Source organism: Myotis myotis, unplaced genomic scaffold (genome assembly GCF_014108235.1).
Source record: "Myotis myotis isolate mMyoMyo1 unplaced genomic scaffold, mMyoMyo1.p scaffold_m19_p_20, whole genome shotgun sequence".
NCBI classification, from domain to species: domain Eukaryota; kingdom Metazoa; phylum Chordata; class Mammalia; order Chiroptera; family Vespertilionidae; genus Myotis; species Myotis myotis.
In genome coordinates, this window is record NW_023416325.1 from 1,618,179 (window position 1) to 1,645,308 (window position 27,130).

A 27,130-nucleotide genomic window follows, 5' to 3' on the forward strand; every position below is an offset into this window, starting at 1 on the left:
GATGTGCATCAGGCACTGTTGCAGGCACTGGGGAGAGCAGGGAGGGGAGAAGAGACCCCCTCACCCCCTCATAAGCTTACAGGCCTCAAAACAAAGTGATTTTGGGTTGTAATAACCTGGGAAGGACACAGGGTGTGAGATAACCTCAGAGGTAGCTGGAGGGAGTCATTTAAACTGAGATCTGGGGGAGCAGCAGCAGAGAGGTCTGGAGGCTAGAATGAGCTGGAGGAATGTTGGAGGAACAGGATAGCGGCCACAGGGGGGCTACATTTTCAAAATTCCAAAGGGCATGCAAGTCATTAAAGATTTTCTAGTGTAAATACATAGACTTATGTTCAAAAAAGAACACTTTGGCCCTGGCTGGGTAGCTCAGTTGGTTCGAGTACAATCCCAATACACCAAGGTTGCAGGCTTGATCTCCAGGTAGGGCACACACAGAATCAACCAATGAATGCATAAGGAAGTGGAACAACAGACTGATGTTTCTCTCTCTCTCTCAAAAAATAAAAATAAATTTATAGCCCTAACTGGTTTGGCTCAGTGGATAGAGCATTGGCCTGCGGACTGAAGGGTCCCAAGTTCGATTCTGGTCAAGGGCATGTACCTTGGTTGCGGGCACATCCCCAGTGGGGAGTGTGCAGGAGGCAGCTGATCGATGTTTCTAACTCTCTATCCCTCTCCCTTCCTCTCTGCAAAAAAATAAAATATATTTAAAAATAAAATAAATTTATAAAAACGAAGAAGAAAAACAAACAAAGACCACTTCAGCTCCCAGGTGGAAGAGAAGGCAAGACCCGTAACAGGAGACCACGCAGAGGTGCCGGATTGCACTGTTTCTTACCGAGACAGAACGTTTGGGAACTTTATAGCAATCTGATGCCAGCTGAATCTAATAAGAATTCTGGACTTGGATTTGACATGTCTTTTGCTAAGTTTCATTTTTCTGGGTATTCGATTTTCTGGACAATTCTCACAGGTTGAGAAGCCCAGGACACAAGAGTGAGGGGCAGGGTGGGCCCAGGGTTAGATGGTGCTGGGGTTTTGGGTGGGGAACCTTAGAGGAGGGGGTGCAGGAGAAATTTGAGAGGGCTGCTGTGGACCTGACAGGTGGGGGTGCTTACATGGCATCCAGGGGGAGAAATTATGGAAGCAAAGGGCCCAATGGGTCTGGCACTCGGGGAAGGGCTGAGTTGGGGGGTAACACTGGAAGTTACCAGGTACAGATGGTGTTTCAAGTCAACGGCACAAAGGGAGCCCTTAGAACATGACCGCGGAGAGAGAAGAGGACCCGACTGGCCCGCTGTCATCTGCTCTCACCTGCAGCCTCAGTGGCCGTGGCGCTGGACTCCTGAGTGTCCTGGGAGGCACTGGGGAAGCTGGCCCTGGCGGCCCCTGCCTCCTCCGGAGGGCGGACAGGTGGCAGCGGTGCCCTGGGCTGGCAGCACAGAACCCGCTCTTCTTCCTGGGCTGCTCCCAGGCTCCTGTGGGGCTGCAGGGTGTTGGGGCCCAGCGTCCCACCCCAGGGGCTGAGGCCACGGGTCCCTTGGCAGTCTGAGGGCAGGCCCAAGTCACAGTCCACATCCTCTGGAATGATGGGGATGCGCTGGCTCAAGTCCCGGGCCCCCGGGTGGCAGCTGGGCGGGGGCTCTTGGGCAAGCGTGTACTGCACGCTCACCGAGCAGTCCTCAGTGTAGCAGCCGCTGCCCCCTCCGCTGCCGTGGGCCACCTGCTTCTCTTCATAGAAGCAGCAGGGCAGGCCCTCATATTTCACCCCATCTGTCCTGGGCAAATGGTCTGGGTGAAGGCCACACAGGCCCTGGGAGCCTCCCGGCTGGGACTCCACACCTGTGGGGCCACAGCCCTCACAGAGGGGGGCGCCCAGGAATAAGGTGCTGCCCCCAGCCACTCCCCCGCTGGGCTCCAGTGCAGAGGGCTGGGGCTCGCAGCAGCAGGCGCACGATGGCCCCTCGTGGCTCCCCTTCCAGGTCCTCCTGAGGTCTGGGGTGGCCCCAGAAGCCTCGAGCCCCACTTCTGAGGTAGAGCTGTTGGGCCCCCTGTGCTCCAGGGAGGAGTTGCTGCTGTAGTTCATCTCCAGGCTGCAGGTGGACAGCTGGTCCCCCGAGGGAGAGGCAGGGCCCGGCCAAGGCTCTCCCCGCCCGGCACCTTGAGCGTGGGCTGCTGGGAGCTCCTCGGGTGGCGGGGAGCCCTCGAGGTGCACGACCGGCCCCCGGCCCGAGCCGCCCGAGCCCCCCACGTCGCTGGCGCGACAGGGGCTCCGGCTGCGATAGATGAAGGGGTCGTAGTCGCTGCTGAGAGAGCTGCGGAAGGTGGAGCAGCTCCCGTACACGCCCTGATTGCTGACCTCAGTGCAGTCCACCACCGAGTCGCTGGAGGAGCAGTGGCACTGGCCGGAGCTGCTGCTGCTGCTGCTGTCGCTGCCGGGGCAGTCGGCCAGGTAGCCACTGCACACGGAGCGGTGGCCGTGGTAGCAGCTGAAGCTGGACGTGCTGCCGCTCTCCAGGTGGGAGGGCGGGGCCATGTGCACCACGGTGGGGAAGAGCAGGCTGCCGCCGCCACTCGGGGGGAAGGCACGGGCCGGGCCCCTGGGAACGAGGCTGGGGGGGGCCTGGCCCTCCTGCTCGGGGTAGCTGAGGCCCTGGAAGAAGTAGTGCTGGTACATGGTCTCATACTGGGAGAAGCAAGCTGCCTTGGAGAAGCTGCGGCCGCTGAACTTGGGCCTGCGGAAGGGGTGGGCCGGGGAGTAGGCTCGGTGCTCCAGGCCGCAGCGGTGAGGGGCCAGGGTGTGGTCCTGGTGGAGGGGCGGGTAGCCTCGGATGTAGGCGGGGGTCTGTGGTGCATAGAGGCTCTGCTCCCCGTGCCGGTCCATGGTCAGCAGGGTGACGGGGTTCCCGTGGGAGTCCATGCTCGTCCTCGTGGGGTAGGCTGGGATGGCGTTGGTCCTGTGCACGCGGCCGGGGTAGTGCACCGGCAAGATCACCCTCTGCTGCCGGCTGCGTGCGAGGTTGCCGGTCTCCACGCAAACAGCACCCGGGTTCCCCTTTTGCTCTGGGGAAAGGCGTAGGAAACAAAGTCAGCAGGGCCGGAGGGACACAGAGGTCGGCGCAGAGACCGAGGCAGCAGGGTTGGTCACATACCTTGGTGCCCATTTCACGACCCTGATCTCCTCTAAGCTGTCACCAAACTCAGCCTCGCTGGCAGAGAATGAATGACCCGCTTCTCTGAAAGGCGGTCACTCCCATCAGGGCTCATCCCCCACCTCCCACTGCTCCGCCCAACAAAGGCGCCACAGGAGTTTGCAGAGGGCAACAGGGCTACCAAGATGGAAGGTACCGTCCCTCATGGCAGCACAGCCGCCTGGAGTGCACCCTGCGATCCCGCCACCCAATACCACAGTGACAGCAGCAGCAGCACGACCCTGCCACGCCCAGTCACCATCCCCTGTGGCCCGGGAACGGCTCCGCAGTACCGGGCACGGGCCAGCACCACTACTGTCACTCCCTTTAAAGAGATCGCGGGCCTGAGGCCTGGACAGGCCAGGACGCGGGTTCGTGTGAAAGCCAAAACTCAAACTCAGGGCGAGTCTTCATGCCGGCTCTCCTCAGTGTTTGGAGGCTGGTAACCTCCACGTCCGAGGCGCCCACACCTCCAGTCCAGAGGGCAATGCTGCGGTGGTTCTGCTCGCTCACCAGCCTGCAGCAGGTGTCACCCTCTTGCTAGGCAATGACTCTGCCGCAACGAGAGGCAGGTGACAATTACCTATGATGTTGTGCCGACAATGGGGGCAGGTGTGGTGCTGCAGCAGCCACGGGTCCACGCACTTCCTGTGAAAGCGGTGAGTACAGGGGATAACGCGCAGCTCCTGGGGAGGGAGGGAGACACACAGCCTGAAGGCAGGGGCTTCTTCCTGTGGAGCCCAGTGGGCGGCAAGGAGCCCTGCCCCCCGTGCCAGTACCCCAGGCTCCCCCCCAGCCCCCTCCATCTCTAGTACAGGTGGGCCCCATTCCCTGGAGTCAGAGCCCACACAAGGGATCGAGGGAGAGGGGAACAGGCCATCAGCTAGCCCCGTCCCCACGAGCCCAGGCTCTGCCATTACCTCTCCGTCGATGTACTTCTCAAGGCAGATGGCACAGTCGGACGTGGAGCTGCTGCTAAGCGTGTCCAGGGCTCCACAGCTCCCCTCCCGGCGCCCCTTGTTCTTGGAGTTGAACTTCCTGGTCTCCATCTTCTCCAGCGCCTGCACAGCCAGCCTGTTCATGGAATTCTGCATGGCAGAGTGTGGCCCGCGTTAGGGTCTGGCACGTACGAACAGTGCGAGTCACCCTCAGGGCCTCGGTGCTCCATCAACCAGGATAGGGTAGTGTTAGTCTCTATCAGGCCAGAGCAGACTTGTGGGAAATCACCGAAAATTCAGACTGCCACAGCCCAGATGTGCCAGGCTCCTGAGTGCCCATGACAGCCACCCAGGCCTCTCCCAGGGGAAGGACTGGCAGAGGTCTACTTCAAGGACTTGGCCAACTCTGTAAGACCCTGCTCTGTCCCAGGGTTCCTCCTCTTTACCCTGGAGAAAGTTCTGAGGGCCAATGAGACAGTGTGCGTGAGGGCTCAGCACCTGGTCAGTCAGATGTGCTCGGCAAACACCAGTCACTGTTCTACTGAGAACTCGGCGATGCTCCTCTCAGCAGACTGCCTGCCAAGGTCCACCATCGCTCCCCCGACAGCACGCTGCTACCCATGTGAGAGTCAGGATTCCCGCCTCGCTTCTCATCACCTTCCACCCCCAAATCCTTCCTACACAGCCACGTGCCAGCAGGGGCCCCAGAGCACCTACTCTGTTCATTGAGAATCACCTGGAAAGCGAGGTAGACACGACTTAGATTCAGCAGGTCTGAGGCGGGGCCCGAGACCCTGCATGTCTACCAAGCTCCCGGGTGATACTGCTGCTGCTGGCGCCCACATCAAGGCTCTGGGTTCCACATGAATATTTAAACATTTAAACATTTCTTTGGGAAAATGCCTGGCTGGCAACACCCCTAATGCTCGGCCTTCGCAGGACCGGGCCTTTTGGAACAGAGAAGACACAGCGCTGTAAGCTGTGCTCTAGCTTTTCTGTCTTTGCTGTTTCTAGGCCCCTGGGACCGGGCAGGGCAGTTGGCATCAGTGTGCACGGGCATTACCTGACTGCGTCTCTGTTTCAGCTTGATTTTGACAAGGAGGATGAGGCAGACCAAGGAGACCACGACAAAGAAAGCCAGGAAAATCCCCATGTCGAAGTACTCCGTGGGTTGCTGGAACAGAACACAGACACAGTGAGTCACCGCTCTCTTCAGCCTGAGGTTCGGTGCACGGGCTGTGTTGGCTCAAGTCGGAATAAGGATGGGGCAACTGGGGTGCACTCCCCCTCGCCCCCCCATCTGCAGGGAACACCTGGGGATCTGCTAACATGCACACCGGGTGCTATTCAGGCCAGGTAGTGCCCTCCAGTGTCGCCAGGGGGAGGCCTGCAGCGGTCTCAGCCAGGTCTCCTAACAGTTCATAAAGCCCAGCTCCCAGCAGAATAGTGCAAAGTTCGCTAGAACCGGTAGGAGAGGCTTCTCCAAATAAACACAAATATCACATTTTTGGGACAAAGGAATGAGTGTCATGTTTTGAGGGAGCAGTGATTACTAACCATGTAATTAATGGTTTACAACAACTCAGAAAATTGTACGCTGCTTCCACAAATATCAGCTTCCACTACAATGAGTCATATTTACCAAAGTGCTCTTTTTTCCCTTTAAAAAAGAAGCCAGCATGTCAGCTCTTCTGCAAACTCCCTCTACTTTTAGTTCTTACCTTTTCCTCACGTCTCACTGCCTCCTAAGACCTTGAGGTCACCTTACCTACGACCTGCCTTTAGCCAATAGGAATAGAATTTTGCTAATTGAATGCCTCAGGTGTCCAGCTATGATGTGCATGGAAAAGAACCATCCTAGAGTGAAGATCCCAATATCTGTGAGAAGGAAATAAACCAGATATGGGGCACCTGTCCCAGGTTCCTAGAATCTTCAGAAGTTTAGGCAGAAGATGCCAGACAAGAGTACATGGTCAGCAGTGTCGACACCCTTAAGGGAAGCCTTAAAGACTATTCATTAACCTCCTACAAGCCATGAACTTCAATCCCAGTTGACAGCTAACTTTTCCAGAATCAGTATCAGTTCGGGGTTTAATAACGCTATTGACTCCCCGGAAGAAGGAAGCACAGGCTTTTCCCCTCTGGTCTAGGTCACATGGGAGGAGACTTGGGAAGCTCTGTGCTGAGTATTCCTTCCCTTCAATCCTCCTCAGTCAGCCTTTCAGAGGGAGATGGGACAGAAGAGAGAAGAGTTTCCCAAGAGGGAACACTGGGTAGAAGAGACCAGGGAGATCCTGGCCCGAATCAGCTAGTTCTGGTAGGGCTTTCCCACCCCCCGCTAAAGGAGCATTGACCTAAGCCGACAGGAACCTGGGGCGCATCAGCATTCGATCAGAAAGAAGACAGGAATGAGAGCCCAGAGCCTAAAGGGAGCGAAGGCTCAGGTGGCAGCAGAGAAGGGTCAGAGGCTCACTCGAGGGGGCCGGTGCTGAATCCTGGCTCGAGCCACTTTCTGCTTGTTGACGATGTTCATCAGCTTGATGGCATCTGCGCCCTTCACATACACCACGGGCCTCTTGAGCGGGTCTTCCTGGCCCTGGTTTAGCTAAGGAAGAAGAGACGCTCCCGGTTAGAAGACGCGCTTACTGTAAGAAGCAGGAGAGAGAGAGAAAGGCTGGAGGAAACAGATACGGAATACCCGTTTGGAAATCACCCGACTCCTCAAGCATGACTGCCTCGGAGCTCCCAGATGGCAAGACTGAGGATGAGGCTGGTTCTAGGCTGGACCAGGCAGACTGGAGGCCCAGAGGGTCTTGGGAAATGTCCCCTATATCCCAACTTTCCTGGCTCTTAACCCCTCTCCATAGTCTTGCTTTGAGTATGATGTCCAAGCACGAACAGCTACCATCAGCAGACAATGCCAAGGCCCTGAGATGAGGCTGACATGACTGTGACAGGCCAAGCTACCCAAAGGCGGGGGGCTTCTCTCGGGAGGGGGCGGTGCCGGCACGGTCCGAGGATTTACCTGGTCGATAGCTTCTGGGTTTTCAGACACATCGAAGATGACGGCGGTGGCTCCCCGCTGCACTGCTCGCTTGGCCTGGCAGAAGGAAACAGAGCAGGTTGGCATTCTGGCCCTCTGACCTTTCCTCTCTGTACATCAAGGGGCAAGGCCGCCTACCTTGGGAACAAGATGAGTTAGAATAGGTGAAGATAAAAAAACTGGGTACTCAATCAATCCCTGTCTCCCTATCCAACCTAAACACTAAAAACAAACTACAAACCAACAACCTGCCCCGTCAGCATAAAGGTATTGGTTTCAGTATTTTCTGCTATGAACACAGAGCCACTGGCAACCAAAGCAAATGCCTTTGGTCCCTCTCTTGTGGTCCCCCTCTCTTCCCATGGCACCCGGCACTGCAGTTGGAGCAGCGTACGGATTATTGCTGAAGGCGTCTCAAGATGGTCAATTTTAATAACTGACACGGGCCGAAGGCCTTTGGAGACGCCGTCAGAGGGAAAAGCTACGAGAAATCACTGTAAATGGGGATTTAGAGCAGTTGGCTGCCAAACCTGGCTGCACATCAAAAACCACTTGGGAAGTTTGTAAAGCAGATTTCCTGGCTCAAACCACAGAGACTGATTCAGCAGGGCTGGAGGGAGGCCCAGGAAACAGCTCTAAAAGTTTTCTGAGGGATTCTGATGACTTAACTACTTGGGAAACTATTGATCAGAGAGATGAGATTAGAATGTTTTAGGAACAAATGAGAAGTGGTGAGATTCTTTTTTTGGGAAAAGGATTCCTTTCCATCCCAATGTACCTTTTAATTTTATGTCCAGCTAAGTGGAAGATGTGTAGAAGCTACAGAAGAGAAAGACATAAGACATAATCTCTGCATTTAGGAACCTGAATCTTGTTACAACCTCTAACATGGGGGGGTGGGGGGGGGAGTGGGGGGGAGAAAGAAAGAGGTGCGGAAGGATCAAAACCTCCTATAAGATGGGCAAATAATGGCTAATGCTCTGAGGTCAAGATAGTCTCTAGAGCCAGGGTTTTTGAGAAAGTATACAATTTGAATTCCTTCCATAAGAATAATCACTCTAGGCCCTGGCCGGGTAGCTCAGTTGATTGGAGCATTGTTCCAATACACCAAGGTTTCAGGTTCAATCCCCAGTCAGGGCACATACAAGAATCAACCAATGAATGCATAAATAAGCGGAACAATACATCAACGTTTCTCTCTCTCTCTCTCTCTCTCTCCAAAATCTCCAAATTTTAATTTATTAAAATTTTGTTTTAATAAAGTAAAAACAAACAAAAAAAGAATAATCACTCCATATAGTTGCAGCATAAGAAAGCAACACTGGACCTAAGTGGATGAGGTGGCTAGAACTATGGCTCGGCTCTCCCAGCCCACTAGAGGGCAGTCTTATCCCACCTTATTAGAACAAGTCAGTTCCCTGTGCTTTGCACTCAACAAGCAGGGACACTGTGAAGGCCTCTGCAACTTCGCCAGCTCGGGCACTCTGGTGCTGTGCTGCCGAAGCTGTCCTGTCTGCTCGGGACTCTTTCTTGTTGATCTGAGACTCAGTGTGTTACTCTGAATACATAACGTCTCCTCTGCCACTTGTCCACCCCGCTGCAGTCAGGAGTGACCCTTGAGGAGCTATTCCTGGCTCTACTAGGGATTGAACCCACAACCCGGGCATGTGCCCTTGACCGGAATCAAACCCGGGACCCTTCAGTCCGCAGGTTGATGCTCTATCCACTGAGTCAAACCAGCTAGGGCCCAGTTCCAATCTTGGACACTCAACTGACTGTCCAGAGCAATGCGGAAAGAGCTGGAATTGTCCTATCACCTGCCTCCAGCAGGAGAGGGCACGATGGCACAGACTCCTTTGCCTGAGGCCAACAGCCCGTGGACCCCGAGTCAGCCAGTGCTTGTGTCCCAGTCTTTCACATTCTCCCAAGATGTCGAAGCGCCTGGAGGAACAGCACGGAATACGGAATAGGAGGTAATAAACAGGACCTCTCATTCCTGAACTTGGCTTTCATTCCACGATCAAACACATCAAACAGCACCTGAGGGGAAGGAGCCTTCAGAAGCATCTAGATCAGGAGCACCCGGCACCCCCGCTTTGATGCTGGCGCACCTGGCGAGGCTAATGGCTGCGGGCGAACGCCTGCAAGACTGGGGACCTGTGAGGCTTCCAGGCTCCCCTGCGCCACAGGAGCGTGGCGGTCTCGGGCTGTGGAGGTGAGGCAACGACCCACCAGGGGCAGGCACTTTTAAAAAGACATTTTCAACATAATCTAGGAGGGTTGGCCAGCCTCCTGGTTTCCACTTTGAAGAGAGCAGGTCAATATTAAGGTGCTTAAATCCCATTTACAGCCTCACCTCAGAAACAGCCAAGCTCATGCACGGGATCCAGGCACAAATATTTAGTTTGAGAAAATGATAATTCTCACAGTTGACTTAACTTTAAAAGTCATGTTTAATGTAAGCTGCTTTTAAATTAGGCTCATTTCCTGCATATGCCAGGACTGAGCAGGGTCCTCCTGGGGAACTTGCCAGTTAGGAGCCGGCTTGGGATTTGAAAGAGGCCACAGATAACCCCTATTTAGAAGAGGACACGTTTATTATACTATTCCCAAGGCCAATTTAAAAGCACAGGACACTACTTGGTCATGCTGTCCCCCTCGCCATGTTTTCAGTGTGATGGATGACACATATTCCTTAAACCAACCTTCCTACTTCAGATCGTTTACCGTTTTACCTTGTCAAGCTTGGAAAGACTATTTTAAAAACCCATCTAAACCACAGTGGGGAGATTCTGATTACCAGAAACCCTATCTTTACAACATCCAACAGTCTCAAGATAAGGCTGTTTCAGATAGGATGGGCGAGATGCCCTGGTGGATGTTGCCAGACAAGGTCACTGGTAAACTGGGTTACCCGGGACTGTGCACAGAGAGACGGGAACGGAAAGAAGAGCGCGAGAAGGGTGTGAATAGCAGGAAACAGGTGGGAAGTCTCGGCAAGTCCTCCCAGAAGCAGCCAAAGGCCTTCCTTGCTGACCTCCGCATGCCCTTCCCCTCGACCCCACCCACACAGGTATTTTTCCCATCTTTCATCAGCTTTGCTGCTTTGATCAGGCACGGGGCAGGTCCGCACCAGCCGGCAGGTGACCAGGAGCCCAGCAGCAGAATGTGGAATAAAAGGTTGTCAAGGTTCTTTATTTACCTTTCCCGGCCTGCAAGACCCGAGGCGAGACAATGCCCATAGCCGCTGAAACAGGTATCAAGAGTGCAAACATCTGCACACTCGAGGTTTGTAAAGTACACAGTTCTAAGCCCTGGAAGACAGGGTCCCACTGTGGCTGGCACTTACTGCCATGCAAAGCTCCTCCGATTATTCAATGCATGTTTATTCTACATGAGAGAAAGCCTCCTGGGACCACACTCTTGGGTTACTGTTCCCTGAATGTGGATGTGGTTTTCCCCTAAGGAAGTGCTTCTATCAACCTGATTCTTTTTTTAAAAAAAAAAAAAATATATATATATATATATATGTTTTTATTGATTTTAGAGAGAGGAAGGAAGAGGGATGGAGAGATAGAAACATCAATGACAGTAAAACATTGATTGGCTGTCTCCTGCACGTCCCCACCAGGGACTGAGCCCACAACCCAGGCATGTGCCCTGATCGGGGATTGAACCATCACCTCCTGGTTCATGGGTCAACGCTCAACCACTGAGCAACACTGGCTGGGCTGGGCTGACTGATTCTTAAATTTCCAGATGTGAATGGGGCATTCTGATGAGAATATTCCCGTTACTACCTTGTGGACGGGAAAACTTAGTCTAGAGACTAAATGAGTGTCCATTAAGTTCAGGAATTCCAATCGGGAATGAATCTGGCACTCTTTCGGCCTACTCAGCCTTGGTTTAGGGTTTGGTCCCATGGTATACTCACTCCTCAGAGGCCCTAGGCACAGACTCCATTTTTCACCTGTTGCCCGTTTCAAGCATTGAGTATGTTGCCCCCAGTGCCTAATCTTTATTGTAAGAAAATTTTGACAAAATACCACCTTAATAGGAAATAACCCAAGAGATTGTCCCAAACTCCTGTCCATGGGGAAACCAAGGAAGCTGGAGTGTAACCGCTGATACGAAGACAAGTGCCTTCAACCTCTCACAGGAAGTTCTGACATATGGGGGCTCCCAGCAGATTTTTTTTCCCCCTCCATTGAATATGATTTTGGTTGTTGTTGGGTTTTTTTGTACTTATGATAAGCTCCCAACAAGTCATTAAAAATTCATTGTAAATATTTTAAAGGCTGTGATATATCCCTTCACATAATCTACTTACTCATGTGTTTTAGATATTTGAGCTATTCCAGATTTTTATTATAATTAACGCTACATTAAATAAATCTTGGCTTACTTTTTCAATTTCCTTAGGATGGAGGTCCAGGGCCAAAGAAGATGAAGATTAGTACTAAGAATCTTAATATAATCCACATAGGATTTTAATGCCCCTCCATATAAACCCACATAACTCAATTTATCTGCAGTAATGACAAGATAGGCTGGCACGGACAACGTGAGACAAGTTTATCAAGAGATTTAACTTCTGGGTAAACTGACCTGTTGGTAAGTTACCTGGGAGAGGGAAGTCAGGTTGTTAGTAATTCTGCATGAAACTTCACATGCAGAGAGATAAAACCCAGAGTGAAGTATAAGTTGATCATACCTATCCTACGGACTCAAGGTCAAGTTCATGGGTGACCCCTCCCCTGAGACTGACACGTCCTTCTCTTTAGTCAAAACCGCTCTTATTCTTTACTGAGCTCTAGTATCTCTAAGGATTTCTCCTCTGCTTACCACTTGCTGTGATGCATTTCCCGCCAAACCATGATCACCTTTAGTGTCTTTGCTACTGACAAAAGTAACATGTGCTCGATGTGAACATTTTAATACAGCAGGTCCTTGAATAACTTCATTTTGTTCTAACGCTGATGAAAAAAAACCCAACAACACACAAAACAAAACGCAAACACACTGATTACCAGCGGGGGCCACTGTGGGGAGTTTGCATGTTCTCCCCATGTCTGGGGAGTTTTCTCCGGGGACTCCAGTTTCCTCCCGCATCCCAAAGACGTGCCCATGAGGTGAAGTGGCGTGTCTACAATGTGAGTGTGTGTGCGCCCTGCAACGAATGAATGGTGTCCTGCCCGGGGTGGGTTCCCACCGTGGGTCCTGAGCAGGCTCTGGCCACCTGCAACCCTCGACTGGAATAAGCGGGTTGGAAAAGAATTTTCTTTTCATTCATCTTTCTTAAATGCTTAGTTCAATGTTTAATATTAGAAGTATTTTAGGTCTTTCTTTAGAAGCTGGGTGTGTTTTTGTGACCAGGAATATGCTGCGGGAGCTTAACTCTTGTTTCTATCAATTAGCCTGTGGTCCTATTGGTTTTGCTACCTGTCATTTATTTGGCTTAAAGTTGCAGTTTCCGAGAACCAAGATGGCGGCATAGGTTAACGCCGGAGTTTGCTGCTCTGAACAACTACTTCAAAAGTGAAACCAAAAAACGGAAGGGACATCACCCAGAACCACAGGAACGCTGGCTGAGTGGAAGTCCTACAACTAGGAGGAAAGAGAAACGCATACGGACACTCAGAGGAGGCGCAGTGCTGAAGTCAAATTCTGAGGTGCGGAGTGCGCGGAGCGGGCTGGCGGCGGAGGGTGCAGTTGGCGTTTTCAATCGGGAGGGAGTCGCAGACTCTGAGCTCCAGATCCGGGCGAGTCTTTAGGGACCCAGACTCAAACGGGAGAAGCGGGACTGTCTGGCTTCGGTCAGAGTGAGTGCAGCTTTCTCTCTGAGCTTTGCAGCGGGTGCTGGGACTCAGAGAGGCAGAGCCCCTGGGGACAGGACTGAGAGCCGCCATAACTGCTCTCTCCGGCCCACCCTGTTGATCCTGTGTGACCCGCCCCGCCCAAGCCCTGCACACAGGCATTTGCCGGATAGCCTCAGGCAAACGCCAGATTAGCACCTCCCTAGAGGACAGAAGTTCTCTCACTGCTGACACAGCTGATTCTCATAGCCACCTGGCCTGGAGGTCAAACCCTCCCTGGAATTAGCTACAACAATCAAGATTTAACTATAAGACTGCGAACAAAGACCACTAGGGGGTGCACCAAGGAAGCATAACAAAATGCGGAGACAAAGAAACAGGACAAAATTGTCAATGGAAGATATAGAGTTCAGAACCACACTTTTAAGGTCTCTCAAGAACTGTTTAGAAGCCGCCGATAAACTTAATGAGATCTACAAGAAAACTAATAAGACCCTCGATCTTATATTGGGGAACCAACTAGAAATTAAGCATACACGGACTGAAATAACGAATATTATACAGACTCCCGACAGCAGACCAGAGGAGCGCAAGAATCAAGTCAATGATTTGAAATGCGAGGAAGCAAAAAACACCCAACCGGAAAAGCAAAATGAAAAAAGAATCCAAAAATGCGAGGATAGTGTAAGGAGCCTCTGGGACAGCTTCAAGCGTACCAACATCAGAATTATAGGGGTGCCAAAAGATGAGAGAGAGCAAGATATTGAAAACCTATTTGAAGAAATAATGACAGAAAACTTCCCCCACCTGGTGAAAGAAATGGACTTACAGGTCCAAGAAGCGCGGAGAACCCCAAACAAAAGGAATCCAAAGAGGACCACACCAAGACACATCATAATTAAAATGCCAAGAGCAAAAGATAAAGAGAGACTCTTAAAAACAGCAAGAGAAAGAAACTCAGTTACCTACAAGGGAATACCCATACGACTGTCAGCTGATTTCTCAACAGAAACTTTGCAGGCCAGAAGGGAGTGGCAAGAAATATTCAAAGTGATGAATGCCAAGAACCTACAACCAAGATTACTTTATCCAGCAAAGCTATCATTCAGAATTGAAGGTCAGATAAAGAGCTTCACAGATAAGGAAAAGCTAAAGGAGTTCATCACCACCAAACCAGGATTATATGAAATGCTGAAAGGTATCCTTTAAGAAGAGGAAGAGGAAGAAAAAGGTAAAGATACAAATTATGAACAACAAATATGCATCTATCAACAAGTGAATCTAAGAATCAAGTGAATAAATAATCTGATGAATAGAATGAACTGGTGATTACAATAGAATCAGGGACATAGAAAGGGAATGGACTGACTATTCCTGGGGGGGAAAGGGGTGTGGGAGATGCGGGAAGAGACTGGACAAAAATTGTGCACCTGTGGATGAGGACAGTGGGTGGGGAGTGAGGGCGGAGGGTGGGGCGGTAACTGGGAGGAGGGGAGTTATGGGAGGAAAAAAAAGAGGAACAAATGTAATAATCTGAACAATAAAGATTTAATAAAAAAAAAAAGCTTATTTTAAAATGTAACAAATCAAAGGATGTAAAGTGAAAAATAAAGCACTTACTATCCTGAAAAAAAAAAAAAAAAAAAAAGTTGCAGTTTCCAAGACCCCATGGATGGCATTAAATGAGGACTTCCTGTGATTCTGAAAGTAAAAGCAGAAAAACCTCTCGTCTTGTATCCTACTTTTTAAAAATTTAATTTAAAAAAAGTCCTCACTGGAGGGTATTTTTTCCATTGCTTTTTTAAGAGTAGAAGGGAGGGAGGGAGGGAGAGGAGGAGGCAGGGGGAAGGGGAGAAAAAGGGAGAGAGAGAGAGAGAGAGAGAGAGAGAGAGAGAGAGAGAGAGAGAGAGAGAGAGAAACATCGATGCAAAAGAGACACATCAATTGATTGCCTCCCATATGAGCCCCGACCAGGACTGAGGATCGAACCTGCAACTGAGGTATGTGCCCTTGACTGGGAATCCAGCCCTCAACCCTTCAGTTTGCAGTCAATGCTCTCACCACTGAGCAACCAGTCAGGGCTATCCTAGTTTTATAACAGTGTGGTTTGTATCCTTCCATATTTTTTAAAAAAGCCATACATTAGCAGGAATAAAATGCATATATGTATATACTCACATTTCAAAATAACACCTAAATATAAATTAAATGTATATACTGTTCTGTACTCTATTTCCCCCCTTAATGTAACAATTTATTCAACAATATTGATGTAGAAAAATGTTCATTCTTCTTACCAGCAACACATATTATTCCATTATATGGTTGTGCCAGAGTTTAAGACTTTCCTTCTGAAGGCATTAGAGGATGTCTAACTTTTTTTTTTCTTTTGTACCAAATTACTTTGACGGAATGGTACAAAGGAAAGACGAGTGGATGGTTTGGTACAAGTTATAGAAAAGGTAAAGGTAACGCCAACATGCAGCACTGCTTTGGTGACCAGTCTAACTTTCCACTATTAAAAACAGCGCTGTATTTCTATTCTTATACTTCCATTCTGGTGGCATCCGTCCTTAAAATAAATACCCACCAGAGGTCTTGCTCAAGTCAGAGGGCATAGACATCTTACGTGTGAACGCCTCACCTGGGTGCTAGGCTAACCTGCCCTCCGGGTCTAATGGGGTCAGGAGGTAGCTCTTACTGACCAGTCTGTGTGCCCCATAAAGCCTACCAAAGCAGGTTGCCCTGGGACTGTCTACCCTAAACCAATTAACACAGCAGGTGGGGACGGAGTTGAATTCTACGTGTAGTGCCACTTATGAATTTATGTAACAGTAGTAATTAGCCAGTTACTGCGTGTGCTAGGCCCTGGGGATACGTTCAGCAGTGAGCAGCAGGCAGACCTCTCTGAAAAGGCCAGGGGAGCCATAGGAATAGTCCGAGAGCTTCGTTCCACGGGCAAATGAGTAAGATATTACAGCCATGGGATCACTTAGCCCACGTCTCTGAAGGAGCTTTTCCTAAAGTATGACCGGGGGATGACAGGTTTTCTTGCTCAGTGTCCTTTGAGAAATGCTGAATATTCTCGAATTGTTATCCCTGACACAGAGCACATTAGTACCCTAGAGTCTCTTTCTACCTGGCATCCCCAATTTTTGGGGACACATGCTTTTAACAGCAACTCCTGTCAACACCCTTCCCCCCATGGGAGACGTTTGGGACCCAACGCATGTGCTACTTGGTACACTAAGTTAGAGAAGTATCACCCCCCAGTCACTCCCTTGCTGTAACTCACAGGTAGGAAAGACAGGGATGTGACAGAGACCTACATTTTGATCTGGAAAACAATGTATAAGAATATATACATCACAATTTGAATGAGATGGTTATTGTTATGAAAACAATTATACGGTTCAATCTGCCAAGTATTTAGGAGAGCCAACTGTGTGCCAGGTACCCCAGGAAAAATACAAGCCAGGACCTTCTAGAAGTGTCTGTGTGTATTACACCCCTGCTGCTGTCCTGCAGGGAGAGACCTTGTTTAGCACTGAGTGTTCCCGAAAAGTCTCTCCCCTTCTTATCCAACCAGGAGTTCACTTTGGCTCTCGTCTGACACGCTTATAACAGGGTGACCCCAGGTGGCAGAAACCATGATTGTGGAGAATCCAAAATGGCACCAGAGTGCCGGGGCTTGGTTCCTATGACTTGGCGTCAGCATTTTGCTTCAGCTTGGGTCCCCAAGACATCTATGGTCATGTCTTGCTCAGGCTGATATGGATGCACGGGGTCTTGCAATGGGGCTTACTCTTCATCCAATCCTTCCCTTCCTATAAGCTGGACTCCCTCCTCAGGGAAGTGTCCCCCTCCCGGGGATGGGGTGGGGCAGGTCAAACCAAAGCGCTTTGCCCTCACCCCTACACTCAGCTGCTTACCATGTTTTGCTGATTCCATCTTCCAAATCCATCCACTGCTTTTCCATCCCCACTGCTGCCGCCTGTCTAGGACACCACACTTTTCAGGTGACTCACAACATCCTCCCTTGGGGGTGTCCCTAGCCCACCCTGCCTGCTCCCCAGTATGGTCTCCATTCAGTGACAGAGGGCCCTTTCTAAGTCACTGATCTGACCGGTACCACGCTCCTCGAATGACTGCACTGCTCTAAGGATAAGATGTAACCTGTCCACTGCTGATCACAAACTCAACACTCCAGCTCCCAATCTAACTCGGCTGAGCTTCCAGGAGTTCTCTGACCTCCTGCACCCTTTCCACCGAGGAACGCACTACCTACCCCCACCAACACAGGCTAGCCTTTCTCTCTTCTCTCATCCGGTTCAGGTCTTACTCCCTCTGCACGGCTAGTGCCTGTGGCCTGTCTCTGTGCCCCACTGCGGCTCTTATGACATCACATTGTAATTGTTGACTTAAAAATGGCTCTCTCACTAGAGGGCAGCCCATGTGTCAGACTTCTTTCCTGCTGAATCCCCAGCAACCCAGCCAAGGGCCTGCCACAGGGGTAAAAGGCCAAGAAATGTTTGTTGATTAACCTGAAAAGGACCAGCCTTTTGCCCTCGGGGTTAGCATCAAAGACCCTGGGCCCTGGACTCGCAGCTCAGACCATCCCTCCCGGCCACCTGATCGCCTTTGACGCTGAAGCTGAGAAAGTCCATTCTCTACCAGGTCTTCTTGGAACTCAAGATGGTCTGCCTTTCGGATGTTGAGGATGTGCTTTCTTATGAACCGATGCAGGTCTTCTGCTATGGTGTTTGCTGTGGGCCTTTGATGGTTGGTTGGTTCTAATGCAGATATCACTGTCTCCCCCCGGCAACTTTGGCCCCAGCCACTAAAAATGGCTCGGCCTGCTGATGGATCTTTCTATCAGGCCTCAGGCCTCTGTGCGAGCACATCTTTGATGTCAAAGCTCCTAGAAAACAAGTCTGTGCACTTGCAGTGTTTGTTCCCGACACTCTCGGGAGGGAGGAATGCAAACCCCCTTTAGAACTCTCACCAAAGGGAAGCCGACAGAATGACCACCCCTGGGCACAGCCACGGGAATGAATGGCACCAATGGCATCTCTGGCATGAGATGCGGGATTTTTTTCCTTCCTTCCATTATCACTGCGGCGAAGCCCTAAAAGACTGATGGAGTCCACCTGAGAAACGTGGCCTGCAGGCTGGCCGGCCTTCCCCAGCAGGTGTGACCATCTGGAGCGTGGCTTTCTGGGAGAACTGGGGGCAGATTCCTCACCCCCAGACTCCAGGGTGTGGGGCAGTGAGACCACAGCACAGACTTGCGTGGCACGTCCACCTGAGGCCTGAGCCTCCTACGCATCACTGCCAGAAGTGCCGGGCGCCAGTAACAGCCCTGCTTCTGCTGCCACTGCGGCAGGCCCGGTCCTGTGGTCAGGGAGGGGCGAGGGACGGTGAACACCAACCAGCCAGTCCCAGAGACTGGCCACGCCTGATGCCCATCAGTCCCTCTTGGCTGGTCCTCCCCAAATGCAAACAGCAGGGATTCACAGGGTCCCTTTATGCCCCTCTCTCTGGAGGCCACTAAGTGGATTTCAAACCTCCCTCCTCACTTTTTCCTTTCCTCCACTCCCATCTCCTTCGCTTAGCAGTGGCCACCCAGGCACCAGGCTCTTGATCTTTCTGGTCAGCTGCTGTTCTCTGCAGCATGAGTCACTGCATGACAGGGAACTCTCTTGCCAGGGACAGGGGCTTGTAAGGCCCCTCTCACCCAAGCCCTGTTTTCCTACAGAAACCTTTCATTCCAAAGGAAATGAGGTCACACACCACAGCACATGGGTAACCGGTGAGAAAATCCCGGTGCCCAGAAGGGAGCGGGTGTCAGAAGAAAATGGGAGGGGCAGGACCCTAACACACACAAACCGCAGGGGAACCACCTGCCCCTCTGGAGGGTTTGTAGGGGGCCGGTACACTCAGCTTAAAAATAACAGGCTTCTTTTTTGACCAAAACCAAACTTGCAGGGCATTTGCTTCGTTTACTTCCATGACTTGGAGCCTCTAATCCACTGCCTAAAGGGGATCAACACACAGAACATTTGCAGAATAACAGAGTGGGGGGGTGGGGGGTTTGCTGGGTGGCCAGGCGGTTTCACTTTGGGGGGGCCGGGTGAAAGGAGGTGGGTGCAGGGTGAGGGTGGATGGTGCAGCCCTGTCCGCTCCACTGGCTCCTCGTTCCGGGGCTTGGCTGCAGCCCGGCCTGACCTTCCAGGTTTCCCTGGCAGAAGATCAAAGCGCTGAAGCCACAAACACGGCTCAGAACTTGGAGGCCCTAGCGGCCTCCCCCCAGGATCCCTCCTCCCCTTCCACCCCTCCTGCCGGCTTCTCCACGCCCCCCCCAGGTCCCGCCCCCTCCACTTCCCCACGCCCCCCAGTCCCTTCCCCACCCAGTGGGGCGGTCTTTGGGGGCGGGCTCCCGTCCGGCCTTCCCTGAGCCGCACCCCTCCCACCGGGGGAAGGTATTTCTCGCCATAATTAAAGTCATTAAGCCTCCCAGGCTCCCGTGGGCTGCTGGTTCTGCGCTCCGGAACGAAGATGATGCATGTTAAGTCCTAGCTAAGATTATGCTGATCTATTTCGGAGACATGTAGCAGCGAGAATGCAGCGGTTCAGTTGGTGGTTAGGGCTGCCTGAGTTTAAATAGTGTTATTCTCAAAATATGTAGCAGCCTCACTTAATGTCTCCTAATTAAAGGAGCCGACAGAAGTGGCTGCACTCCGCAGCCATTGTCACGGCGCCATTGCACGGGCTGTACCCTTTGCACCATCGGAAAATACTGGGTGTCAAAAGGAAATGCGTTTCCCTAGATCTTAATCTTAAACATAGACATTTAGACCAGTTCCCCCCAATACAATGATCCTCTTTGTTTGAACACCTGACAAGGGGCACCCAAATCCCAGGAAACCCGTCCTCCCCTCCTTTCCAGCCGCAGCTGGCTGTTTCGGAGACGTCTGCGCCAGGAAGAGACACTTTTGGAAGAACTTGTTTGCTGCTATCTTTTTAGTTGAGTTTCCAGAAGTCCCACTTCAGGCCAAATTGTATAAAGTCAGCAATTAGAAACTTCAAAGAGGACCACCCCCTTCTCTGCATATGGCAGCGAACGCTTGTTTAATTGTAAACAAGTGTTCATTAGGTGGCGGAATCAGGCTTCACGAGGAACAACAGTGCCGCTAAGTCTGAAGACCCTACAGGAGCGTCCCTTTTGCCCCAGAGGTGGAGGACGGGCTCTCTCTGAGGGCTGAGGGCTGAGGGCTGCGCCCCTCCCCGCGGGAGCCATCAAGCAGGGCAGACTTGGTTCTAAGCCTTGGCCCACTGGGAGGCAATTGGGGAGATTTAAAAAATACCCACGCCTGAGCCCTGCCCCTAGAAATGATGATTTCATCTACGTGGAATGGAACCTCGGCAGCAACGTTTTTCCAAAAGTTTCCCAGTTCGCTTGGAAATTTAGGTAGGGCTGAGAACCACCGGGCCCCAAACTGCACAAAGCCTCTGGGCTTTCAAGAGGCACTTACACATATGGGCGCCCCAGCCTCAAGGCCAAGGTCTGTCTACTTTTCTTGGGAAGAGGGGTGTGCTGCCAGGGCAGTGTGCCCCTAAGATATCCTGGAGAAGCTGTCTGCAAGCCAGCACGGGGTCATCTTGGGGGAATTCAGGGGACCCCAGGAGTGGTTTAGAAAGGGGTTCCCCCCAAACTCTTCACTGGGGAAGCTCAGAAGTTTTAGAAGCAGGGCCTCTTGCCTTGTCTTGGGGCAGTACTTGGTCCAAAGCATCAGACTCCAGGAGGGGAAAGTACCTATTATGTACCAGGAAAGGCAGTGGGTGCTTTCAAATGGCACTGAATCTGCACAGCAACTCCGCAAGCGAGGTGGTGTTGATCCCTACTTGACAGCTGGACACTCAGAGGTGACGTCACCCAGCCACGATGTAGAGAGGTGACATTTGACCTCAGCCTCTCTCCATAATCCCAGGCTAGAGAAACTCATGTTATCCTAGGGCAGTGATGGCGAACCTATGACACGCGTGTCAGAGGTGACACGCGAACTCTTTTGGTTGATTTTTCTTTGTTAAATGGCATTTAAATATATAAAATAAATATAAAAAATATAAGTCTTTGTTTTACTATGGTTGCAAATATCAAAGAAATTTCTACATGTGACATGGCACCAGAGTTAAGTTAGGGTTTTTCAAAATGCTGACACGCAGAGCTCAAAAGGTTCGCCGTCACTGGCCTAGGGGTTTCCCAAATCCAGCATGATGGAGATGTGTGCACATATAGAAACATGAATGCTGAAATTCCAAGTATTCCATCAATAGCTTATGTAAGTGTTGTATTTCCCAGTCTGACAAGGAAATTCCAGCTCGCTCTTATCCTAACCCATTTGGACTCTCATCTTTGAAACTCCCTTTACAAATGTCATGCAGCTCATAGTCAACATAAAGAGGGTTGGCAACGTGGAAAGTCCTACTTTTGTCCAGGACCAGCTGCTGAAAGCCAGGTCTGTTTCGTCAGAGGCTATTTCATTCAAGGAAGTTCTATCCATTGCCATTTTAGCCAATGCAAGCTCACAAACAGTACAACTTTCCCTCTGATATCTCTTAAAAATCTATCTAGATTGTTTAAAAATGGTCCTCTGTGTATCCGATTGTATTGACTCCCTGTATCTGTGATTTGTATTATTAGAATACAAATCTCTTGATTTCATAACAAAATCGTTGATAACAGCAACAAAAACAAATCTCTCTCTGCCCCCCCTCACCTGCTATTCTTATCTGGGTGCAGTCTGATGATACCCCTAATCAGGGTGAGCCTGAGGAAGAAAACAGCCTGAAGGTGACCTGTGAATAGGCAGGCCAACCCAAGTTTTTATTTTTAAAATATATTTTTATTGATTTCAGAGATGAAGGGAGAGAAAGAGAGAGACAGGGATAGAAACATCCGTGATGAAATAGAATCAATGATCGTCTGCCTCCTGCATGCCCCCAGCTGGGGACTGAGCCTGCAACCCGGGCATGTGCCCTGACCCTGAATCAAACCAGCGACCTCCTGGTTCACAGGTCGACACTCAACACCTGAGCCCCACGTGCTTTTTAAACATTGCCATGGGGGCTGGTAGGGGGAGGAGTTGTCACCTCACACTGCTTGGACTGAAGTCCTGGCTCACCTTACTCAGCAAGTGTGACGACCGTTCTGTGCTCCCATCTGTTCACCTGTACAATAGGATCATACGAAGAGGAGGTAGTCTCACGGTTGTTGGGAGACTAGATGAGAAGATGCCTGGCACATGGTAAGCATTTAGGCACAGTCTCCTTCCTTTGGAGACAGTATGTGTGTCTCCTTTGGGCACTGGCCCTTCCCTTGACTGTGAGTACAGGATTTTTCTCTTCCCCAGGCAGGAGAGCTGAGGCATCCTGTCTGGTCCTTCTTGCAGGCCCAGTTCCCATAGAGAGCAGCAGGCACTCAGGAGTCACAGTGACTCTACCTTCTGCAGGGTTCTGGAAGTTGATGAGACTGTGCTGCACCTCATATACACAGAGGACATCAAGTTTAGGGCACGAAATGATGCCATGGCCTGGCCTTTGCAGGTTTGAAAGCTCTCGGGCTGGCTCTTAGGCACTGCCAAGATAAGCAACCACAAGACCAAGCCCTAAGGAGGTCAGGAGAGAGCGTGGCCGGGAGCAGCCTTCCTAATCCCAACTCATCAATCCTTGTTCCTTCCCGCCCAGAACTGCCAAGGTCCACCTCCATCCCAGCCACCCTCAGTCTCCAGGGAGGGGTCTGACCCTGCATTTTTATTTATTTATTTTTAAAAAATACACTGTATTGATTTTTTACAGAGAGGAAGGGAGAGGGATAGAGAGTTAGAAACATCAGTCAGCCGCCTCCTGCACACTCCCCACTGGGGATGTGCCCGCAACCAAGGTGCTTGCCCTTGACCGGAATCGAACCCGGGACCCTTGAGTCCGCAGGCTGACGCTCTATTCACTGAGCCAAACCGGTTAGGTCTGACCCTGCATTTTTAAAAAGCTCCCCAAGATGTTCCCAGATGCTGCCGGGGTGACAGCCAGTGACCACCTTCTTCCTGTTGTGTGCCATGGCATCATTTCGTGCCCTAACCTTAATGTCCTGTGTGTATATGATTCCTTTCTCAGTTATAGTACTTGGTTCTAGAAAACCACTTAACACTATTCTAACTCATACTTAAGGGAAGCCCTTGTTAAAAAAGAGAAATATGCTTCAAGGCAGTAAATAATCGAGGCTCTTGTGATGTCTGGCTGTGGGAATGATACCCTCAAAGCAGAAGCCTGGGTCCCTCACAATTTTGGAGTCTTGGGGTCAGCCCCTAGCGTGGCGCCTGGAACCCAGCAGGTAGCAAATGCTACAGGGCACAAATGCTGAGGGGAGGGGCGGTGGACACAAGAGCCATTGTCTATCCCGTATGGGGCAAGATATTGGGGTTCACAGCAGAGGCTCCGTGGGGTAGGCCTTTGGCTGCAATGATATTTGGACTCCACAGGGGTCCCAGGACCTTGAACAAGGGCAGGACAGAGCAATAGAATCCAAGTTCCAGAAGTCTTCTGCGATAACAAGATGATAAATATTTCAAAAGATGAGAATCTGAAGGACACCATTTTCAAGTTTAAGTCCCATTTTTCTTCACAAAACACATGCTTTCAAACACATTCTGAACTGAGTTAACCAAGTCACAGAACGTGGATGCCAACTGCTCAGCTAATACCCACTTCTCTGTAATAAGTCATGACAGCTTTTGCCCTCAGGAACAACTCTAGTGACGGGGACTGGGGGTGTGGGGAGGGGATGCTGGCTGTAGCAGCTGAGATCATAGGTTAGGCTGTTAAACCTAATATGAGTTAATCCCAGGAAGACCATTCTTTAGTGTTTAATTAAAAGAACAAACCCTAAATCCCATTTCTACAGGCCAACGAGTGGAAGGCCATGATGAAACTACACTCTTATTTTTTCCAAATGCATTCCAGTCCTGGTACTCAATAAATAGTCATCACAATGGTGGTGATGATGCAGGGGAAGGAGAAAAGCCGAAAAGGCACCAGGCTAGCCTTCCTGAGGCCAAGAACGGACGTGAGCTGGAGAACAAGATGTTCTTGGGCATCCCGACCAGGTGTCAGGACTGTAGCGATAGTACTTCCTGCTCCTAGGTTCACGGTCCCATCCATGCCCCTCCATCGGGGCAGTGAAGCAGTTGGGGGGGGGGGGTGTGGGGGGGCGAGTTCTCTCCTGTGCAGAGTGAGCAATCTACTGATTTAGAGGAACAGAGTTAGACCAAGAAGGAAGACAAATGGATCAAGAGCTCGAACTGTGTGTGACCACCTTGAAGGATGCTCACAAACAGGTCTGGAATAGATGAGCTTGGAGGGGGGTGATGCGAGTTACGGGCTGGCCTGATCAGGAAGGGCTTCCTGAAGACCAAGCTGCCCGGATGAAGAAGGGAAGGCTGGCCAGGGGCTGGGCTGCGGCTGCAGACCTTTCAGACACAGACCAAGTGTCAGAAGGGAAGAGGTTCACAAAAGGCGATGCGTGGTGATTACGCATCATTAGTCCACTCGCGAGGCCATCATATAAACACTGACTGCTATTTATTGACTGGGCTGTCTTTTGGTAGCAGTCAGCATGCCCGCAGGGGAGCTTCTGATACACAGCATCCAAGCGGCCTGTGGTTTACTGCCATTTTGGAATCAGCACCTGAAATTTTATTCTCTCTGGATGGGGTTTCCTGACCCCTACACAAGGTTCAGTCTGGCGGCTAGGTGCTTCTAGGCAACAAGCTGAATTGTGACTGTCCTTCCCAGGATTTGTTAATTCAGCACACTTACTGAACCCTATCCTGATGGTACAAGCGTATGCTGAAAAGACCCAGTCCTAAAAGATCTAGTTTCTCTCCTCCAGGAGCTCCAGCAGTCACACTAGAGCCCCTGTATGCACAGCAAGAAATACTCCTTGAAAGGGGCGAGGGGTGGGAGGGTGGGAGGGAAACAAAAAGAGAGAGAGGAAGAAGGAGGAGGAGGAGGAGGAGGAGGAGGAGGAGGAGGAGGAGGAGGAAAGGTATTTGCTGACGGAATCGGAATCCACGTCTTCACCTTATGTCGCACCTCAATTCATCCTGCGAATGGCACCCCTCAACAGGGAAAGCGTGCTGCCTCGGAACTCTCCCTCGGCAAATATTAAAACATCCGCTGAGTACGAACACTTATATCCAACAATAAGTACATGGGCAATTATTACTTCAAGAAGACAGATTAATTTTAAAGTTTGGTTTGATAGTCTTTAACATTGCGGAAAATTGAAAAAACTCCCCCACACAGTTAATGACTTTAAAAGTCATTACTGTGAAAGAGACTAAAAGGGACTATGAACCACAGAGGTGGAGCTGGGCTACATCACTTCCTTTGGTCACTAACAGGTTGATGACTGTGTCATTAAGAAAAGGACTTCTTGTTAAGGAACACCTTAATCCCAGGAAAAGGAAAGAGTAAAAAGGTTATATTAAGGGAATCAGGGATAATCTCTATCAATTACCCAGAGCCTTTCCTGTTGGGGAAGTGTCAAAGAGAACAGGAAAGGCGCTGGGTCATGATCCAGGTGCTTACCCTTTGTTTTATGATCCAGGAGTTTGACAGTCTGGTTTGTGGGTAAGAGGAGACAGCTAAGAAACTACAGGTGCTATGTTACCCCCCCACACACACACACCACCACCAGAACAGGCAGGTAAATTGTAGAATATGCCAACACTGGCTCAAGAGCACCCAACCATCATGAGGACATGGAGACTGGCTGGCATCATTCTGAGGCTAAATGAGTCAAGATGCATACCCTCCATGGGCTGAACATTTGGAAGGACCGAAGAGCCAAATCCAGAAGACAGACTGAGCCTGCTTCTCTTGGCCCCAAGAGCCAAGGTGGCCCACCCGAATGTCACTGCAGTCCTCATGCAGAGGGACAGAGGGGGCCGCTTAAGCAACAGTGACCTTGACTATGGTCCATCTGAATCGATTAAGGGCCTTCGGTCCTGGAATGGGATTAAAGAGCACCTCGCCCCATGTCCCCCCTTAGCAAAGGATGCAGTGACTTCCCAAGGTCAGGGGCGGGCGTTCAACTCAGAACTGACCATATCCTGTCAACCCTGCCCCCCACTTCTTTACAGTCCATTAAGTTTTGTCATGTCCAAGTTTTTCTTTTTGGGGGGAAAATCATAACTTAGGGCACTCGAGTGTTAGTTTTCCATAAATAACTGAAAGGTATATTTAACCAGCACCTGTTAGTAAGAACATACATATTTTGTGTATTACTTTAAGCAGCCATTGCTAGAACATTCCTATACGAAGAAGGAACATCCTTAAGGGAAGAATTTTTAAAAGATGACTTGTGAAAGGAAGAAGGTTGACTATAACGGTCTTGCTTGAGGACAGGTGTATGTTAGCTTAGAAAGGAGATTCAGTCTTTAAAAGATGTGTAAATTAAAATAATTTCAAATGTACCAATTGAATTCACTATAAAAAAAAGTAGTCAGTGAGTACTTTTGAAACAATAACAGAAGTCCTCTAATTTCCCCCTATATACAGTTTGCTTCCTCTGAGGTTAGGGCATAATTCCAGCTGCTAAAACACAGAACTGACTGAAGCCAGAGCTTTTCGGAGAGCACCCAGCCCCTGCTATTCTGCAGGTCGTATCATCACATACACAGCCCTACTCTCATTATGTCATGAACACATACTACAGTAAGATATGACAGTGGCGAGGGGCAACTAAGACTTACAAATACAAGAGCCCAAGGCCCCAGCTTCAGTTTTAGCTTCGAGGGGAGGTGCGCCCAGGATCAGGGTCTGACAGTCGAGAGGAGGTTAGGTTTGGGGGTCATGTTAACAGCTAACAGATGAAGTTATAGATTAACTCATCACTGGCATTAGTTGGTTAATGTACAATTTTGGAGGTAACTTCAATAGTCCTGGCCCAAGTTCAGAGTAAAAAAAAGCAGCGTTCCCTTTTCTTATTTAAAAAGGAATAAACTACTGATACAACCAACATGGATGAATCTCAAAGTAATTATGCTGAGTTAAAGGAGTCAGGTTAAAGAGTCGATA

General features: G+C 50.4%; 1 protein-coding gene across 2 annotated transcripts in view; it reads right to left on the reverse strand.

Moving 5' to 3' along the window:
- The window catches only part of ZNRF3 (zinc and ring finger 3), a 133,112-nt gene that overhangs the window by 2,268 nt on the left and 103,714 nt on the right, over positions 1-27,130 (reverse strand). Inside the window, exons 3-8 of one of the 2 annotated variants that reach the window (XM_036353926.1) lie at positions 7,158-7,232; positions 6,606-6,737; positions 5,196-5,306; positions 4,115-4,282; positions 3,778-3,880; positions 1,318-3,066 (exon numbers count right to left, since the gene is read on the reverse strand). In XM_036353926.1, coding sequence (XP_036209819.1) covers positions 1,318-3,066; positions 3,778-3,880; positions 4,115-4,282; positions 5,196-5,306; positions 6,606-6,737; positions 7,158-7,232 — 2,338 coding nt within the window. Of the gene's footprint in view, positions 1-1,317; positions 3,067-3,777; positions 3,881-4,114; positions 4,283-5,195; positions 5,307-6,605; positions 6,738-7,157; positions 7,314-27,130 lie in introns of both variants that reach the window. The other variant, XM_036353927.1, reaches the window with a different exon arrangement.